We start from the raw sequence: 21,283 nt of genomic DNA, 5'->3' as shown, positions 1-21,283 counted from the left end.
TAAGTTTATGGCCTGTGGAGGCCCCAAAGGTAAGTCTCTTGGATCTGCGGGGCAACAACAATGCACGTGGTCTGATTTCAAAACATAATTTCCTGTGTTCATTAACGCTCATGGAACAAAGCCTCTAAGAAGCAGCTCTTTGAAAACAAAAAAAAAACTTACCTTCAAAGTTTATCCCTCAGTGCTGCTCAGGCTATTTTAAGCTGAGCGAGATCACAGTAGGTACCTGAGAAGAGAGTCTCAGAAAGCCCAGAAGTGTCATCTTTGTTTCATGTCTTGCCATCTAACAATTGAAACTTATCCGTGCTTCTCATTGTTTCATTCACATCTTTTGAACTGATGGACTATGACACAAACCATGTTTCTATTATACATAATTCTACAAAAATATACAAAATGATTGAGTAAGACAGGATCAACAGATCTCAGAGGTAAGGTCATTTTAACAACCAATAAGACTAAGACTTTGGAGCAGGAAAAAGCCAATTCTCAGTCAATTAGCCAATTCCCCACACCTCATCCAATACTATTAGCCAATTTTTTTTCTTAACTAGGAAATAGCTTTTGGAGCAACCCTCAGCCTGATGCTTTAAAGTGCCATATTACGAGCAGGTGTCTGTTCATAATCGACCAATAAAGCTTAGTTCAACTGCATTTATACATAAATGATCTCAAATATTTAAACGATCTTTGGATTTTGCGGTTATAAAGCACAAGCTGAATGACGAGAAAATAAAGCGGTTACTAGGCAACAGTGTTAGGAATGACATGACCGTGAAAATTTTGCAGAGAATAATTGCCAGGTGGTGGTACTTCGATGAAAAAACACCTTAATTAGAATCTGAGCTCTTCTTATCCATTTTTTCCCCCTCTTTTTTAAAAATTTGGGCACAAAGTTAGAAAACAGAAACCGTAACTGTTTTCACCTTAAAAACAAATAGTTCACTTGTTCCTTATGCCTGGTTGCAAAGCTCTCGTGCTGCACTGGCTGAAGATTACTTGACACTTTGACTTCCCGTGTAAAGCCCTCATGTAAACCATGCATTAAGCTAATGTGGACAGTTTAGAAACTATTAGTACGACACTACCCTATTCTATATTTAGAGTTCTGCATAAAGACATAGGAAAGAGTGTGTTTATCTGATGTCCCCATGTATTCAGTAAATCTCAACATTTCTACCTGAAAAACATGATTTTGATTTAGTTTAGTCCCACTAATGCACAATTCAGAGTGTACAGCTGTCATTAAGTAAGTGCAGTTGTTTAAAAGTTTGCTAAGTTACAAATTCACGTCTTCATCATTACTGGGAAGGGTCATAGCAAAATGCACAACTTGAGTTCCATATTAGATAGACTTGTCCATATTGAATTACAAATCTGCATGATAAACACCTGCCAGCCTGTCTTCATTCCTTTTTTGTAATCTTCACATCTTTCTGTCACTTGAGTACGTGAGTTTGTTTAAAAGCTTGCTATATTTCAGTTTCTTTCTAAAGTAACTAGCATTTGCAATTAAAAGACTTTAATTAAGTTCATTATACAGACGGTTCAGCTTGTGTTTGCCAATTAAATATATTGAAATTTGAGAGCAAGGAAAATTAAGCCTTATGGTTTTCACTTAAGTTATATGACTTGTTTTCTTGTTTTATAGCATTTGCTGTGGTGATGTCTGCCCAGATAATAGTTAAGCTGACACCAGTGAGAGCACCAGCATTGATCCACAGCAGCAGTCCAAAGGTGTCTCTGTTAACCTTTTGTGTTACTGAGCTTGTGAAAGAAAATGGCCGACATTGTTTGTCAGCTTCTGTAAAGATGGAAAATTATCTGTGTAATGAACTGTTTCCAACTGATTATTCAGTGCATGTTTATTATATCACCATCATATATGTTTGATCCTGTGGGTTTTGGTTTCAAATTGCAGCTATCCTAGAACACTAAAACTTAATATGACGTACCATTAACCCTGTAACATATTATAAGATTGGGTGACATTAGTTTGAACTATTATGTTGAGAGCGTCACAGTACTCAGGAAGTCAGTTCAGCAAAGATAAGAACAGTCTGGTACTGACATTTACCAAGTGCCACTGAACATGTTAGAAGCTCAGAGGACACAAAACCTGTCAGGCAGTTCAATTAACTATGGCAGTTAAGATCTATGATCAGCAGAGTTAAGGGTGGCTTATCTATATGTGTTACCACCATGAGTGGAGAGGGAGGACAGTGAGATTTACATATTAGAGCTGATTGTAAAGCTGTGATTGGCTGGCTGCAAGAGGTCTGTTGTGGCACTGGCTTTGACCCACAGCAGCCTCTGAGGTCCTGTGTATAGAACTGTCTGCAAAACTGAATCACGTCTCCCCATTTCCTAAGATGGGAGATGATGCAATAGATTCAATTCAATTTTATTCATGTAGCATTGAATCACAACAAATGTCATTACAAAGCACTTTAAAGAAGCAGTCTATTCCAAGCAAATTAAATCAAATTCATTCAAATGAGTCAAATTCAAAGAGTGCCAATTAAAATAAAGTTTTCCAAGCTAAGGAAACCAACAGATTGCTTTAAATCTTCTTTTCGCGTCGATGCACTAATTCAGTTTCTTCTAAATGAATTCAGCATCAAATTATAAACTTCTTTTGAAACTCTACTATTATGTCATTTTCTTTTTCAAATCCAGTGCAAAGTTCTGAAAGTCTAGACTTATGTTTGCTGTGGAAGGATCTTTTGACTGGCTACTGTGGACAATCTATCCTAAATGTCTGGACGAAATGCCACGAAAATCCAATGTTAGTAAATTCACATCACGAAATTAATTTGCTTTCACCCTTACGACACCAAAAGTCCAAACTGTCAACATGCCGAATGCACAGACTGACAAAAAGACAACAGCTGGAATCATTAATCTTTTTGGCGCATTAAAAAATCTGAAAGCATTTAGAACCATGTTGTCAGCATGGCTGACGAGAACATGGCACACTTAAGAAAATGTTAACAACGTAATCAATCATGATTTACAACGGATGCACATTTTCTGCTAAGAATAAGCAAAGCTTGGCCCTGTTACGTAGATGTTATCCAACAGATGTCAGCTCCACAAAGATGCACTGTAATGCCTGAGAAAAAACATGAATGAATGAACTCGTCATACATTTTTTAGTCTGAAGCCCATCCGCTCCAGTCTCGTCTCCCCGTGCAACACTTCAAAGACATCTCTGGGGAGTTGCATCAAAACACACAGTAACACAAGCCTTTTCAGGACTGCCACGGAGTCCCAAACCAGCCAAGAGAAACAGAAAGTTTCTCTCCAGTTATTTGTTTTAAAATTGGTTCTGTTCGTGGGCATGGGATGATATTTGCTCTCCATTTACCTGGCCTCCCCTCTGTCTCCCACCTCACTGCTGCACTTTCTATTTGCTTTTCTTATGTTTGTTTCCCCCACTCACTTTCTTGTCTTAGTGCTGCTTCATCCTGTCTTTACCTTTGCACTAGTCTCAAACAGAAGAGCATAAATCATGTCAGAGGATGGAGTTTTGCCAAGTGCAATCCTTTATACTGACATACTGTTCCAATATTGTGTCTTTTCCATCATATATCAGCTTTTGTCCTCATTAATCCCCTTCATTTTTGCAACCCCCCCTCACTCAACTTAGTTTTCTTTGCCATCCTCATTATCTTCTCATTATATCTGCTTTCCCCCCTGCCACTACACCATCACCCCGGTTTCTGATCCAGCAGCTCTCCATTTCAGCTTAATCTCTAGCTTTCAGTCAACTTTACATAAACATGTCTCTTTTACCTTTCTTGACTAAAGCCTATTTTGAATTTTTGACCATTTTGTTTTCTCCTTGTGCTTTGAGGAAAATACAGCTGTTCCTCTGGTTCTTTCCCATTCATCTTTAGTTGGTGACACAAAAGTATTTTTCTTAGCTTTTATTTATTTATTTCTGTCTTACTCTTTTGTGTTTTTTCTTCTCTGCCTTTTTACTCAGGAATGGGTGACAGCCACTGACCTGCTCATCTCTTTGGACAGGCTGAACACCTTTGGGGATGAATTTTTCAAGGATGCCAAAGTTTTGCGCTCATACTTCTATGCCATTTCTGATTTTTCTGTTGGTGGCAGGTAAGACAAACTCAAAATGGTGCTCTCCAAAACATTATACTTTCTAAAATGCTTGCAATGATTCAATGGCATTGCTTCCACTTCCACTGTGTTTAATTTCAGTGGATTTATAGGCAGAAATACAACACAATATTCAATTTTAGTCCTAATAATTAATGTTTATTGTCATCTTAGAACAAAGCAATAAGAGTTTGCCATGTTGCATTGTCATGTTTCTACAGTAAATTGAATGGACAAACCGAACCCTAGCCTTAAAGGAAGGCATTTTGCTTTAATAAAGGCCACCCTCACCTATGGTCATGAGATCCGTTTCAAGTTTCAAGTTTTATTGTCACATACAGGTAAAAACGGCACATCAGAGTATAAAGGTAAAAGAAATATACAAAACTGGAATGATCTGGCTAGTGACCCAAAGAATTAGGTCAAGGATACCAGCAGCAGAGATGAGTTTCCTTAAGAGGACAGCCAGACTCACCTGATGTGGATGTGGCATTTGATAAGGATACCTCCTGGTTGCCTCCCTTCTCTGGCACATCTAACAGTTAGGAAGCCCCAGGACAGACTCATAAAACGCTGGTGTGATTACATATATCATCTGGCTTGGGAATGCCTCGGGATCCCCCAGAAGGAGCAGAATACCGCTGGGGTAAGGTATGTCTGGGTTACTGTCCTAGACCTGTTGCCTTGGATAAACGAAAGATGAGGAATGGGTGGACTTAGCTACTGTTGGGGTTTTTACAGATGCTGTGGTTGGTACTGCATGACTGAAAGGGAAAGGTTAGGCAGAGGGTATTCATTCAGTCACTTGAATGTCAGAGAATCCTATTCAATAATCTCATGCAAAGGTTTTCAAATTTAAGTTTTACTTCTAGATTTGCTAGGTTCATTATGGAGGTAACAGGACTGCAGCTTGAGGAGGGAGGGTAAGGATACAGAACAAAGATTTGTGATGCCCATGGCATCCCATGTTAAGAGTTTAAGTTCTAAAGCCCTTGCACTGAAGTTAGAAAAAAATCATGATGTTCTGAAATATTAATTCAGTGTTACTGTGTACAAGCTGTTTGAGTCAGTGCTGACTGAATACTTTACTAGTATTCATTCAATATCACACCTTTTTTCTAAACTGTAATTAAGATAGAATATTTTCGATTTGCATACAAATCAGAGATACAGATCTGACTTTAAAACAGTCAAGTGAAATATAAGGACTGTATTGCCCTTTCTACAAAACATAATGCAAATCGTGGGCATAATTTTCAGGGGACATGGGGTTGCCTTACAGACAGATTGCATATGTTGTTAAAGCAAGATATGCAGTCAACACTTTATCCTGAGCTGCTTGCTGTCCATCAAGTTGCTATCTGATGAAAATAAACCACAGCAGTCGTCCATCCTCCTTTGACTTCTTTTGGTTTTTTACTCACAGTAATAAGAAAGGACATGGCACCATGGACCATGCTCTACATTGGTGCTGCAGATAGAAGTGGACGATTAAGTAGTTGAGATGAAGCCTTCAGAGGGAGTGTAAACTTGATCTGACACCTGTCATAAACACTTAGGATCACTACAGCACCATGACAAATTACCCACCAATGTCACAACACCTGAGGGACAGACCCACAAAGCAACATGTTAGCTTTATACAAGGGCATTCTGCGCAAGTACACATGCCTTTACACCACACTGCTTCACGTCAGGTCTGCGTGTCAGATGCTGTGAAAGATTTGTCATGATTTTCTGAAGAATATCAATACAATCGTGATTTAAGATAGACAGCTATGATGTAGTGACCTCAAGGTTGGAGAAAGAAGTTTGTGTCGGGAAGGTCATCAGTTCAATCTCAGACAGGAAAATGAAAGGGCTTTTCCCACGACCCCACCCTCAACCTCAACTGCTACGGGGACCTGAAAGCTGAACAAACAAACAAAAAAAGAGTTTATTTCAAGAAATAGAGCTTAAAAGTTGGCAAGAATCACATGTGGAAAGCATCAGCTTATCTCTTCATTCTCATTCCATATGTGGTTACAACATTTTGCCCATAGATATTTTTAAATACATATACATTGCTTCTACATTCCAGATCCCGTCCTTTTAAACATGTCCACTGAGGATTATCCCACCACAAGTCTAAAAAAAAGGTCTAATATGTGGATTGGAGGCACTTTGGCGTTGCCACTGTGTTGTTATCTCAGTGACAACAGAAATAACTGAGTCTGAGCCTCAGGCAAGCTTACGTGTGGTTGTAAGGCACCTGACTAAATTTGATAGAGCTTGCCACCAAGCGACAAGGTTCTGTGCCCTATCGCAGCCACTTGACAAAAATCAGCAACACTGCCAGGAAATAATACACACACAGGAAGCATCGCTGCCACCGGTCCTCAGTGGAAATTATCAACACATACATGCAGGGAGCAAAAAGCAGAACGTTTTGTGTGAAACCTGACTCAGAAAATAAAGGATTATCACCCAAGTATTGTTTTGAACATTCTTAAACACAATGAAGACACAATCAGAGATTTGTGTATCATGGCACACAAACGTTTGGTCAAAATGTGCTCTTCGGTGGAGAGTTAAGCCCATTTTATGCAAACTGAGAGTGTTTTTGGAGATTGATAAAGGAGAGGAGTGCCACTTATAGGTTTGGGCACCCCAGGAGTTTTGAGCTTTAAGAGGACTTTTGACGAGATCTCATACCATAATGTTTTTAGGGCTGATGGCTTATACACAGTCATCACATGTGCAATTCAGGCGATTTAAATTTCAAAGCATTATATGTTTTTTTTAAATGAAAATCATGTTCCAATAATCCGCAGACTGACTCCTTTAAACAGCTATGCGAAACTCTTATGATCAAAAGACAGTTTCTTATATAAGACTGTAAGTTAGAGGAAAACCTTTCCCATATCTTCACCGCAAAAGTCTGCTTCAGGACTTCACAAACAACCCTGATGCATTTTCATAAACAGGTCTTGAAGACAAATAAGTGCAAATGCATTGAGTAAAATTGTTTGGAGAATGAAAAGGGGGAGGAATTGAATAAAAAGCGCTCTTCTCACCTCTTTGGCGGGAAAGGAGGGGGGCTGCTTTTAGATCTCGTTTTGGGCTATTAGGCAGGCGTTGTATTCACCTGCAGTCAGAAAATGGTAGAAGGAACTGTAAACTAAAAATCTCCAGAAATTCTGGAAGCAAAAACTTTCTGTAAGGTTAAAATGTCACATGGCTCTTTGTTCATTAACATCTCATTTACTCAAACATCTGTGAATATGCAGTGAGCAGAGGATGTGAACGCCTCACTAAGAGTTGTTCCTGTGAGAATGTGTGATGACTGGCTGTGATACTTGCCCAGAGGGGATGGGGGTTTGTTCGTTTTTCGTGCTATGTATCCATTGTTATTTTGAAACTGAAAGAAAACTGAAAGAAATAGAGATAAAAAAGAAAAATTCATCAAGTAACATCAACAAAGGACATTGTCATCTTTTATTTGAACAGGCTGAGGATACTAAATATTATCTTCCTCAGTGAGCGCTGCAAGCTTCTTTGTTCTGTGGTGTGACTGCAACTTACAGTGTGTTTGACATATTTCCACTATGTTATGGCAAAGTATAGTTCAGCTCAGCACAGTGCTTCTATGCTTTGTTTTCCAGTGCACAGTTTAACCCCTCAACATGTTAGGATCTGACATAAATTTCTTTTGTGTGTGTTCTTCCATTACATTGACTGAGCGACTTGTAAGTGATGTGCATAGAGGATAATAGAATGGTTTGTACACTGATGGAATTTGCAACAGGCTTTTAGTTTAGAAGGGTTTGATGATCTTTTGGGAATTATAACGTCTGAGTGCTACAGAGCTCAACTGTAGACAAAAGGCAAAACAGTGGTTAATCTATAAATCCAATCTACCAAGTAATAAACATAGTCACGTGTTTGTTAGGCATGCACACAATATGCAATTCCTGCAAACAAATTCAGGTGAGGTTGGAGCAAAAAAGTGTCAGTATTAGTTACCTTGTGCTACCTACGATGGAAACTAGCAAGTAATGCTGTATGATGTAATGGAAAAAAGCCGAATGTGCATGCAAGTCACTGCTATGCTGCCTATCGCCAGACTTACAGATTTTTTTTTCCTACTGAACAAACCTCATTCATCTAGAGGCTCCCCTTTAGCTTACCAGTTTGAGCATGTACCACAAACCAAGGCTAAGTCCCGACGGCAGAGGCTGTAGTTTGATTTTAGCCTTTTGCTGCGTTTCATCCCTGCTTCCCCTCTCCCTTTCCTGTCTATCTAGAACAATCACCATTAAATAAGTGCTTGCAAACGCAACAAAAATATCCTGTTTAAAAGGAAAAAAAAAGATTTTTCGGCTCTGTTCTGACACCTTTAACTACAGCACAGCTGGTGCCTGTTGCTTTTTCTTGTACTGTATGAGTGCATTAACAGTTGCACATTGACTTAATCTCAGACTAACTTTCTGTCCGTGAGAAATTAACAGGAAGGGACAACTCCTTACAGTGGAAATACCTTCTCAGTTTTCCCCTTCCATTCCATTCACTGCATACATAATTGTGTAGAGGGAAGGCTTCAGGATGGACAGTAGTTGCAGTCTTAACAATGTATCCATGTTTCCCTTAGATGTAAGTGTAACGGTCATGCCAGCGAGTGCATTGAAGGGGAACAGGGTGGCCTGGTCTGTGCCTGCCAACATCACACAGTGGGAGCCGACTGCCAGAGATGTCACCCCTTTTACCAGGACAGACCCTGGGCCAGGGCCACAGGGGACTCTGCCAACGAGTGTTTGAGTGAGTAGTTTGATTCTGGGGTGCTGTCATGAACCCGCTGGGTTCAGCCATCTGGAAAATCCACAGGGCAGTGTTAAATTCAAGTGACAAGCTCAGGCTGTCTGAGGTTGTATAAAATACATCAGAGTGCCTGACCTTCATCACTATGGGGAAAAAAAATATTAGTCTGACAATCAGTATGGCCATCATGTCCCAATAGAGACTGAATTTCATTGATTTTCATTATGCAGTAAACCGAATGATATTTTACTTGGAATTCAGCTTCACAGATTAGTTTGTCTGCCACCACTGTAGAATAATCCCTTTTTGAGCAGAAACAAAAACAATTTCAAATGATTTACAGGCAGTAAAAACTGCTACAGTGTAAAGCTTTTGAATATCTTCATAAGTATTGGTAATAACAGATATTTAGAACATTTGTGTATTTTGAATTAGGTCCTCTGCATATATGTTTGCAAGCATGCTTCCATCTGTGCTTCTGGATTCATAAATTAGAGCATTATACAGTCTGGCTCACAGCACCCTGTGCTTTTAAGGAGTTCTGCCAAGGAGGAAATGTAATTGACTGAGGGATAAAAGCCTGAAAAAAGAAAAGTGGCTCGCAAATTGTATTTTTGTTTTTCCCGAATTCTGCTGAGCAACAAGCCTGTTTTAATTATTCCGACTCTTTGTTTCAAGCAGGTGACGTCTTAAATAGTCTGCTGCAAAAAAGGTTCAATCTTCTTAATCATAAACACCTATGTATAAGCGGCACAGAATATGAAAGCGTGAATCTGAATCCTCAGAGTTTCTATCTGATGAAGAACAAATTTAGACTGTCTTTGCCTATCATGTCAGTCATATAAACAGACACAATTTTCCTTCTGTGTTTGGGCAAAACATTTGGACAAAAGGCATCGTGGTTACTACAATCAGAAAATCTATATCAAGGAAATTAAATTGAATGAACAAGGCAAAATGTTTATTACTACCTAAATGAAATCTCTGAACCAAAGATTAAAGTGTAGAACTCATAAACTGTAGATATTAAGTTATTTTATGTGAAAAATATATCTTAATCTGTTTAATTACATTTCATGTGCTTAGGCAGAAATCACTGGGGGATAGAGGATTTAGACCCACTATGTATAAAATACATAGAAAGAACTTGTGGGAATCAAACTGAAGTATTCTAAAGTTTTGAAACATTAGTTTCTGCACTCTTCTGTCCCTCGTTGGTTTGAGCCACTGCTGGCCATCATTAAACCCCTGCATGTAGCTTTAGGTAGGAACCTCTGGTGTGGAGGTTTGTCAGCAACAAGCAGACCTCAAGCCAGCCATCAGAGGTTAACCTAAAACGTATAGATCAATAGAACATTTAACATTTTATGTTCACCGTTGCATCAGGTTTGCTTTTCATAAACTCCATTACTGTACCTCACTGTTGCTACCCAAAGCATGCATGTTTGTGTAGACAGGACCTCTATAATCCATAATCAAAATCATCATAACATATGCGATTTTGGCCAACTTTATAAAAAAAGACGGTGTTTCCCAAAGGACTAATCTATTTATTGCTTCTCACATTATCTTAACTCACTCACCCAGAACAATTTGAAAGACTGAAGAGGATTGAATTATTTAGAGTAAGTGTTTTAGACTGTGATACATCTGTAAAAACCTGATGATTAATAGTACCCCCTTAACAAAAATATAAATAATATGGATTTTAAAATGATATAGGTTGAATTGAAAAGTTGTGAGTTTTCGTATGTTCTCTTTTAAGGTTGCTTCGAAAGTAAAGTCTTTTGCTGTGATTCTCTTGTTCCATAAAAGCAGCATACAGTGCAGACATACAGCAGTTTTGCACAAGCTAGACATATTGTGTGTTAGGTTGCATCTGATGAGTTTCCTGATGATGACTCCATGTGGTATGATGTGCATGTTTAGTCATGATTCAATTTTGGACTTGAGATGATCCTGAGGCTGTTGAGAAAATATCCGTCGCATGCATTGTGCAAATGATCAGCTCTTCATCCAAGCAACAAAACCAATGTAGCTAATGCAAATCCCTTTAGTTTTTTACGTGACAACAGGAGCATGCAATTAGAAAGATGTCACTATTCTACTAAACGTGTGTTTCACTGAGGAATTTTTAATTCCTCCATTATTGACTGTACCCAGTCATCCTTTAGGACTAAGATCGGTCGAAGCTTATCCCAGCTCAGCGTGGCTACACGTGTAGTGATAACCAGTTAATCAGCGGACACCAAGAGAAAGATAACCATGCACATGAATTAGCATGGACTGCGTGTCTTCACACAAAGGAAGGAGACCAAAACAAAGACCCAAATTGGCTGGTACTTTCAAACTCAGACTTCGCTTGTAGTGAAGCGACGGTGCTGCTATATTGTCTTTTTCTGCCGTGGCGAGTATGTCACGGATCACTGGGATTTATGTAAGGATTTTCTTTTCAGAAAGCTGTTGGTCATGATAGCACCTAAAACTTTTCTTTGAAACTCTCAACTATCCAAGTAACCTTTTTACAACGAAAAAGTGAGATCTGAGTTTTTACATGACAAATATCTAGAATAAAAAATAGACTCCTGTTGGGTTTTTTTAAAGCACAATTTTCCCTCGTTTTTTTAAAGCTTCATTGAAATGCTGTGATGTGTCCCGGTTGTGGCTGTGATGGTGCTAGTATACAACAGAGTTTAGTTTAAATCTTTTGGGCGATTTTCAAAAAGTAGAGGCTACCTGACTTGCAATTATCAAACTGAGAGTTGACATTTAGTAATAGATATTGCTTCAAATGTGAATCCAGAAAAGAAAACATCTTAGATAACTGCTTCAGTGGCTGTTCTGTTGGATTTATAGCCCAATTTGTTCTGTTACTACTCACTTCCCTTTTCCTCTTATTGTCCCATTTCTTGTAATTGATGAAAAACCTTTGCTCCAGCACTAACTATTGCACTTAATGGAAAATTCACTCGTTGCTTCTCTGATTTGACTCTTTGTGCTAAGGTAGGCTGACTCCATACTAGCATTTACTTTGCATTTAGCATTCAAAGTCAGAATTCTGTCTAGTGGTTTATTGAAAAAAAAAAAGTATGTAGCTCAACATTGACTTTAACTGTTGTGAAAAATCAAAGCATGTTAAAAGATGCTAATTAGTCAAAAACAAACTAAATGACAATAATAATTCCAAATGTCTCTTTTAAAGATGGTTTTCACTCTGGCAGCGGGAATAAACTAAAACAGATTTGTGACCTTTCGAGAGTTAGAAAATCATGGAGCCTATCAATAAGACTAATAATTAGAATAAATCCTGAACTTTGCGAAATAAGCACACAGTGACATACAGCAGATAAACCACTTTCTAACCATGCAAAAAAAGTGTTTTAAACACATTTTTGCTTCGTACTTCACATGTGGTTTAAATAGTATCAAGCAGAATATGTCTAAATAAATATTGAGCGCTAATGATAATAATAATGGAAACATGCTTCTGTACAAACAAATATCTCTAATATCTTTATAGTTTATTTTTTGGCCATTAAATCGACATTACAGTAGTTTTTTACAGTAGCTCCAATTTTCAGTGTTTGCTTGATGTAATAATTGGTTTAGCCTGAGGCTGTGCCAGTAGGGACTAACTTTAACTTATTAAACCTGTAGTTGTAGCTGGGAGATCGCATTCTTGAACGTCAATAAAGATTCATGATACTGTAGATAAATCCAGTGCTTTTTATCAAAGCTAAGGTACTCCTAATACTGTTTTGAGTTTAGGATGTGCTTTATGTTATTCTCTTGAGCTTGCATTTTCAGTTGCTTGTGGATATTTCTTTCAAACACTAATGGATTGTGTATGGACTTCAAAAGCTGTCATTTTGGCATTTGGCAGGTTTACCTAATCAACTAAACCCGTATAAACACAAAAAGCGAAGTCGCTCATTGGAAAGTTTCTCAAGTTTTTTTAGAATTGCAGAGCTGGAATTTGGACTTATAAGTTAACTTAAAAAAAAATGCCTGATAAGAATTTATTAAGGCACTTTCAGCTAGCCTCTTCTGAAATGGTCCAAAATGTCATAAAGAACATTTCAGATAACCCAGATAAACCAGTATGATTTAAAGGCAGCTGCAGGAAGTTTTAGCTGACTGAGGATAGCAACTATTGTGTAAATCATTACTGTAGAAATTTATATGGATGATTAATTGAAGGCAAATCTTATCTGTATCTTCACCCTGAACAAACAAAAAATAACAAAGATTTCTTTGTTGAAGAATTGTGAGGTAATAGATCATTTGCATGTAAATTTCAGACATGCTGTGTGAGCTAGACAACATTAAAGTATCTGGAAAATGAGTTGAACTGGGTAAAAACTCCTTAAGGGAGCAACAAAAGTTGATTGCAAGCTCTACTGTCTGCAGAGCAAGGTGGTTAAAACAAAGTGAGTGGCAGTTTCTGCAGTTACTGTAAAGAGCTAGCATGTTTTAATCTATTTGAAGCTTATGAAATAGAAAGTAACATCATTTACATATGAATAAATTACTGAACAAATGTTTGCTTGTTAAAGCAGTTTAACATGTTTGCTTCACTTCAAAAACACTAAAAAGATTTGTTATGTTGTTAATTCAGCATTTGTACGAGGTGCAAAGGCTTTCATCATCCACAAGTTTACTAAGTGACCATGTCAGCACAGAATTTAAGTATTTATAAGCAACAGAAACTGAGAAACAAAGCAATGCACACTTTTTGTCCTATGGGAGTTTTAATGTTGCAGTGATTTTGATGCAAAGCAATAAGTCTTCATCTTCACCTTAGCTGTCACCAGTTTGTGCACTGAAACTCAAGATTAAATCTCTTTAGGATTGATCAGTCTGATAAAGGTTCGCAATATCTTTTACACAATTTAAAGGAGAAAAAGTCAATTCCTGCACACACATCTCTCACCTCTGATTTGATTTACAAAAACGATGACGTTTTGGGTCCCAAGGAAAGGGGCCTTGGGACCCGAAACATCAGCCACCTTAATAAATCAGTCAATGCAATGGTGAGAAGTGTGCGATTCAATTGACTTTTTTCTTTAAATTGGACTTCTGAGGGTGATTCCTGGTAACACAAAAGAGATTAAGCAAGTGGTGTTCGAGGTGCCTTCTACATGTCAATATTTATTACACAGCTATAATAAAAGAAACAGTTTAAGGTGTCATACTTTGAACAGGTTTTGTAATAGTTTACATTTACCACCCTATTTTCTGTCAATACTTCCAGTTTATTGTACAAAAACACTGATTTGAGGGTATTTTCTTATAAAGCCTTAGTCAATTCAGTTTATTTTTTACCCTCTGCAGGCAAGTGATATCTCAAATCTCATAAGATATATATTTTTTTCAGTTTGAATGAGATAATGATAGAAATTGTGTGACAGCGAACCTACTAAATGACCTTTGACATTCCACCATGAATTTGGTCTTAAAGTCTTCATGTTCTAAGTTACAGTAAGTATTTCCATCTATCCACTGGTCAGGGTGGCAGGGGGCCGAATCACGGCTGTCTTTGAGCTCAAAATGGGTTCATCCTGGTAGTTAATCCACCAAAGGAAAACACAAATCAGTTGACAAAAAAAAAAAAAAACATTTTGTGGTTTAATGGGCAAACTGCACATAGTGAGCTGTAGCTTAAAATGTAGCCAACAAATGTAAGAGAGATATCAATGTTTTATCAAATTCTTGCCAAGAAAGTGAACAAGCATATATCCTAACACATTTTCTTTATTGTAAGCAGTTGGCCCTGCTAACGTAAATGTATTATAGATTACATTTATGACTCTTTGCTGTATTAAAGTTAAACACACATTAAACATTGAAACACGTTTCAAATCACCTGTCAGAGTTTTGCATGTATTACTGCAGACTTTCGTTAGATTTCTTTAGGCAGTTTTGGAGGATGTTGCAGTCAGGAGTGCAAATGCTTTAAGAAAAAAGAAAAAGACAATATGTATCATAAATGTCTGATGTGTAGGTCAGGTAGAGGTCCCATTCGTCTATAACAATACACTAAAGGTCATGTAGATACACAACATCTGCAACATGACTCCTCACCAAGCTGGTTTATCACTGTTGGTTTCTTGGCCAGTCTGACATCTCATTCATCCAACAAATTAAATGTAAAAATGAGAAATCATTATGCCTGCAGGGATTGCGGTCCCTCTCTACAGCGTATTCTCCAACAGTACTATAATATTATTCATATAAAGGGCAGAAGACAGTGCGACTGCGGTTTGCATTACCTCTCAGGCAGGTGAGGCATGGCAGCAACCTCCTTTACCCTCACAAAAGCATTGCCTGCTGCTGAACAATGGCTGATGAAGAAATGGGCTGTGGATTGAGTGGTCAGATATTTATAGATTAAATACTGCTGGTATAGGAAAAAAGAACAACTATAATAGCATGGTGTAAAATTCAAAATAATGCTAAGTGATGTGTTGTTGTTAGCACTGTCACTTCCTGCAACAAAGTTCCCAGTTTAAATCTCAGCTATGGTTCTCCTCATCCATTTATGGGTTGATACTGGTTACTGCTTCCACGGTTCAAGGACATGCATGTTAGGTTAATCTGTGATTCTAAATTGGCCGTAGGAGTGAGTGTGAGCATGCATGATTATCTCATTTGTCTGTGTGGTGCTGTGATGGACTGGCGACACGTCCAGGCTGGGCGCCCCTTCCTGACAGATGACAGATGGGTCTGGCTCCAGCCCTCCTCTGCAACCCAGAGGCAGGTATGGGAAATAGATGGAAGGATCAGTTACAAACACAAATGTGATTTTAAAGTGACAGGTATAATTCCTATGCACAGCCCTAGTGCCAATAGGGTCACAACTGCGGCAATCTACACTAATGTTAGACGTCAATATTAACAGTTTGTAATGAGCTCACCATTTCTGTCTACTGCTTTTATCCATTGGTTCAGTTACCATAACTTAAGATTTATATTTTGTTGTCATTCCATCCTCTCTGAAAGCCATTAAGCTTTTTTTCAAGCATTTTGTTTGATTTTTGTGTAATTCGGGAAGTATCCACATCACTGTCACTTTTGTATTAAAAAGCAAAGTTTATCTCCTAACAGCCACACTTATGTAGTCAAAACTCAGTTAGTTTTTAAAAAAGATTGTACCACTGATGAGTCTGGAACCAACCTATCAAATCTTATTTTTTTAGTCAATTGCAATGATTTTGCATGGGTATTGCTATCTCATACAGCAATTTAGTAGTTCATGAGAGTTTTAAGGAGCTTTTCAACATTAAACCACAGGAGGTAAAAAAGAACAAGGCTCACACTGTGTGTCCAGACTAATCTCTGAGACAAAGCCGTGGGGAGGCGATGTAAGGACAATGTATATGACTATATAGGCATCATATTCAAATTAACAAGTCCTTGGGAATGCTCAGCAGGAGTGTGAAGTGCTGCAGCACTGGTCTCTCCAAGGAAATTAGTCTCTGGCTTACAGTCTTACTGAAGGCACTGGACCATCCATTTTTCTCACAGGGACAAAGTGGGATTTTCTGTAGTGAAAGCATCCAATTAGAGTACAACTGCACACTCATTCAAACATGTTATTATGTGGGTAGCACATGGCCTTTGGTTAGCAAAGATACTGACCTAAGTTATCACCTGCCACCACATTTTGTGTCTTGCACTCCTTGTCATTTCTGACTTTTTCTATAGACCACACTCTCTTTTAGGATGTTCTGAAAGTGCCTAAACACAATCACAGAAACCAGAGCCTCCCATAAGTGCCAGTTGCTAGACAAAAAGCAAGTAACTAATAGAAATCCACATGACTACTTTCTTATATTGCATCTTGATCCTATTTTTTTATTCATAAAGACTTAATTTGGGTGGATCACCCAGGTATATTTATCAAGTAGACCCAGATTAAAATACAAAAGGATTATTTAAATGAAAATTAAATTTAAATTAAATTAAATTTTAAATTATTTAAAATGAAAGTATGATTATCATAAGTATTTTTAACCTCTAACAATTTCTAAAAAATAAAAAATAATTCTCCATGAAACAGGGTCAAAAAGTTTAGTAATTGCTCTATGATATAGCCCAGCCTAGGTACCCCCACAAGTATATTTTGATTGTGTGGGAAACAGTTTTGAGTTTGCAATCACTTTTCATCTTGATTTTGTGACCATTTGAAATGACCACTTCAAAATCACAAACATAATAGAGAAACCGTCCGTATCAGTGCCGCCCCCTCATGCTCCATTTCATGCCCACAGCTGAGAGGTGGTGTACTGCCAAGCAGCTGAACTGTTGAGAGCAGATTATTGTCATCAGTAATGGATGTCGGCAACACACACAATTAACGACAAGAAATCCTTTGATAGCAATAGGTCGTGCTGCTAAAAAATATATCGGTAAACACTGGTGACAGAAACTTAATGATTGTACAGAAAGCATTAATCATTTTCTATGAAAGGGCTGCATTTATTCAAACATGAACACAGACATCACATAGACATTTATGGGTTTAAAGACTGAATGTTTTCATTGCACCTTTTAGTGCAGAACTGTATTCAATGGGCACATTGTTACAGAGAAACTGGTTGGACATGTTTGAGCCATGTTATAGTCTTTCAATAAATTTACACGGTATTCATCCTATAACATCCCAAACAAAATCCTATTTTTGGGGGGGGGGGGGGGGGGGGGTTAACTATTCAGACTAAAAATGATAACAAAATATATTCTTATCCATGCACCTGCATATCACACTTTGTATATATATTTTATTTCTCTGCACCTAATTTCTCTTGTTCTGTAAAAGTGAAAGGTCATTTTTGAATCATAACACCCCCAAACACAGATTTATTAAATCAGTATATAGTAGGAATAAGACCAGGGATTCAGCAGGTTTCCATTTACAGGAGTCACAATTAAATTTCCACCATTAGAAATACCACCGATTGAAAAAAAAAAAAAAAAAAACTGTAAAATTAAGTATATTCAAATATGGGGAATTTTTTACTTTTTCTCTTATCTATTCACTGTTTTTGAGATTTTTTTAAGTAAATTATTTTGTATGACACCTCTTAATCATTTTACTTATTGTTGTTATACTGATTAAACATTATTGGAAGCTCAACAAGTCAAAATTATTGGAAGTCCCCATTCTACATTGAGTGCAATGGATATAAACATGCATTTTTTTACTGAGGGGATTTGAATTGTGAAAATGCAACAAACAGTGTTACATTCTACTGTATTCTTCTTTTAATCTCTTTGGTTTCCACACTGATGGTCATCCAAACATGTATTATGCCTATTGTTTGAGGATGTGGCTTCACTCATAGGAAAGACGGCGCACTGTGTTTTCACACTGAGCCCCAAGCTGAGTGTGCCTTGTTACTTTCATGAAACCTCCACAGTGTCAGTGATTCACCGGCTGTGTGGTCCCAAGGACAGGATTAAGGAAAACAACATGTCTGAGAGGTGGTTGTGGGTGGGCAGACCTGTAAATGTGGTCAAGACGGCCAAATGCAAGCTGTGGAAAGCTGTGTGGGGGGATTTTGTGTTAAAGATGTTGAAAACAACATTGAGCGCTTTCTCCCATCTCAATTCCCAATCTTCATTCCACATAGAAACAAACTGGGGATAAAACAACTGTAAAGTGATATCATATGACTTAGGAACAACTTGGCCTTGACTCTGTAAGTCTCTAGAAGTCTACCAAAGACACAGAACACAGATCCTCAAAGGATGTTCCCTCATCTAATGTTTTTTTCATTTTGATGGTGAATACTGTCACCCACATCAGATCACAGTCTCCAATAATCACCATCTAACTGGGTTAAGATCTGTGACTGTGGAGGTTTTAATATGAGTCATCACTTTGAATGTTTACACAGCAATAGATGCTTGAGCAAATAAAAAAAAAAAAACCATAACAATAGAAAATAAATAAAAATGCAGCAGAATTTGAGGAAACTAAGGGTTAATTGCTTCTGCATGCATCACCATCTCCACTCTGGCTACCATACCATTCAGAATAATGTATTGGTTTTGCAAATAAACCTCTCCTCAGAGGGTACAAGTACACTCAAATCATGCAAGGGAAATGATCCCACCGCAACGCAGCTGCTAGATTTCCTCACTGTGGGGCCAAGCATTCAGTCCTAATCAAATCTCTTTGTGTAGACCGTACACGCAATCCTCCCCCTGCAAAGATTAGTGGGGAAAAATGACTAAGCAGACCATATCACTTTTTTCACACCTATGTAGACTGGGTCCCTTTCGTTTTTGTAAGGAGTGGGTTTATGCACTGCAATCCTGCCATGTACCCCTCTGCATGTAACTGTCAACATGCTGTCCTTGCTGATAGTGTGAAAAACGCTATGCATTGATACTCTTCAATCACTTTACTATGAACTGCTCTTTTGGTGTTCATAAAATGCAGGAGTACAAAAGCAACACAGTAATCAAATGCGCATTGTCACCTATAATTTCTGACCCTATTCACTAACGCTGTTGTGTACAAGATGTACACGTCTCAGTTTCTACTGAGATTCAAGGTTGAGTCAGCTGTGAATATGCATTGCATCAATACAGAAGGTTGAGGCTTTTGTTTAGTTTCTGTATTCATTTAGTCAAGTCTTTCCTTCATTTTATTTCTCTTTTAGTTGGTCTGATACAGTACACTGGGCTGCATAGTGGCGTGGTGGTTAGCACTGTTGCTTCACAGCGAAACGGTTGCTGGTTCGGCTGGGGCCTTGCTGTGTGGAGATTGCATGTTCCCCCTGTGCATGCGTGGCTTCTCTCTGGGTACTCTGTCTTCCTCACACTGTCCAAAAACATGTACATTAGGTTAAATGGTGATTTTTTTTGTTTTTTTTCTGTGTTGGCCCTGGTGTACACCACCTCTTGCCCAATGGCAGCTGGGATAGGCTCTTGCCCCCCTCCCAACACAAACAACAACCTTGAATTGGATTAACAACACAAAACACACAGGACTGATCAAGAACAATTACAGTCACATACCTACTTTCAGTGTATGTTCTCTAACCAAACTAAGTAAATATCAAATAACAAAAAGATAAACAAAAATCTTTTTGAGCTTGCCTTAAGAGATCAGAAGCCGCGCAGATTTCCATGGAGCTGGTTTTGGGTTGAGGAACATGTCTGAATAAGCAGTTTCCCACATGACATAGCTTTTGAAGTAATCTAAAGGAAGACTAATAAAACATAGGATGCTGGCATATTCATTTGAATGCCTTCGACTATGACAAGTTCTCCCTAGTATAAGAGTAGACTTCCTAAATTACTTCACAATTCACGAGACGTCAGAGTGTACATGGATCTGTACTGCTAACAGAAACGAGTCAGAGGCTCAGGCTGTTGTTGACAGTGCTGCCGCCTGGCTGTCAGTTTGCCTGACCAGCACTGGCAGCGGCACCTCTAGCTGGCATGATAAAGATAGAGTGGATGGGAGGTGACAAGTAAAGCTGGCTGGTGGAATTCAGTCTCAAGCTGCCCACCAGTGCCAATCAGGACTGAATCATGCAGCAACTTTCTGTGTTGGAGGAGAACAGTTTTGTCAGATTCTGTTGCACTGTGACCAGCGAGACTGCAGATGTGATAGCAAAGGATCCAGGAACTGCCAAAAAAATGCCTATTGGGTTTAGAATATGTTTTTAAGAGTGCGCTTTTGAATATTTTTATTCCCAACTGTTATTAGTAATTTTATCTCAACAGTTTGTCCTGAGCCGTGGTGAATTACGCTTCAGCTCTTTTTTGTCCCGAGTAGATTTTTTGCCATGTTTCGCGTCAACTTTTCATCTTTTCTCCCACAATTCTCATCGCTGTAATTTTCAGTAGCAGCAGGTAGCTGTCATCACTTACTTCTAATTATTCACAGAAAAAAATATTACATTCTTATAGTTATGATTTAACAGCACAACTCCATCAAAGCCGTCTTTGAACAATATCTTAGGTTTCACATTTACACATTTCATTTTTTAGCATTTAACACTTGTAGGAACAGGAAATGAGAAACTGTTGTTTAATTAGCAGTCTCCCCACTGTTTGGGGTTTGGATTTTTACTAAACACTAACACCTTAGCTCCAGTTACCACTTACAGCAATTAAGAAGTTTCATCCTAACTGTGAAGACGTGGGTTCACACACCATCCCACTCAAAACCAGCACGATTACATGTTCCTTACCATTGGCTTGCCAGTCAGTTGAGAGAACACTACATGTATATGGCAATTTTGTAGCATATACTAGTTGTTGCTCCTGATAGGTGTTTTTCCTCTTGCTTGAGGCAAACTTTATTGCCTCCAGTCAATAAGCTAGGCTAATATGTCCCAGA

The 21,283-nt window shown here is 38.2% G+C and overlaps 1 protein-coding gene across 1 annotated transcript in view; it reads left to right on the top strand.

Annotated features, from left to right (window-relative positions):
- Positions 1-21,283, top strand: part of lamc3 (laminin, gamma 3) — a 113,094-nt gene that overhangs the window by 20,012 nt on the left and 71,799 nt on the right. The window contains exons 3-4 of the mRNA XM_072371917.1: positions 3,992-4,122; positions 8,753-8,919. Coding sequence (XP_072228018.1) covers positions 3,992-4,122; positions 8,753-8,919 — 298 coding nt within the window. The remainder of the gene's footprint in view (positions 1-3,991; positions 4,123-8,752; positions 8,920-21,283) is intronic.

The sequence above is a fragment of the Leuresthes tenuis genome, unplaced genomic scaffold (assembly GCF_036924035.1).
Source record: "Leuresthes tenuis unplaced genomic scaffold, fLeuTen1.0.hap1 SCAF_19, whole genome shotgun sequence".
NCBI classification, from domain to species: Eukaryota; Metazoa; Chordata; class Actinopteri; order Atheriniformes; family Atherinopsidae; genus Leuresthes; species Leuresthes tenuis.
This window is presented reverse-complemented; position numbering and strand designations above follow the sequence as displayed.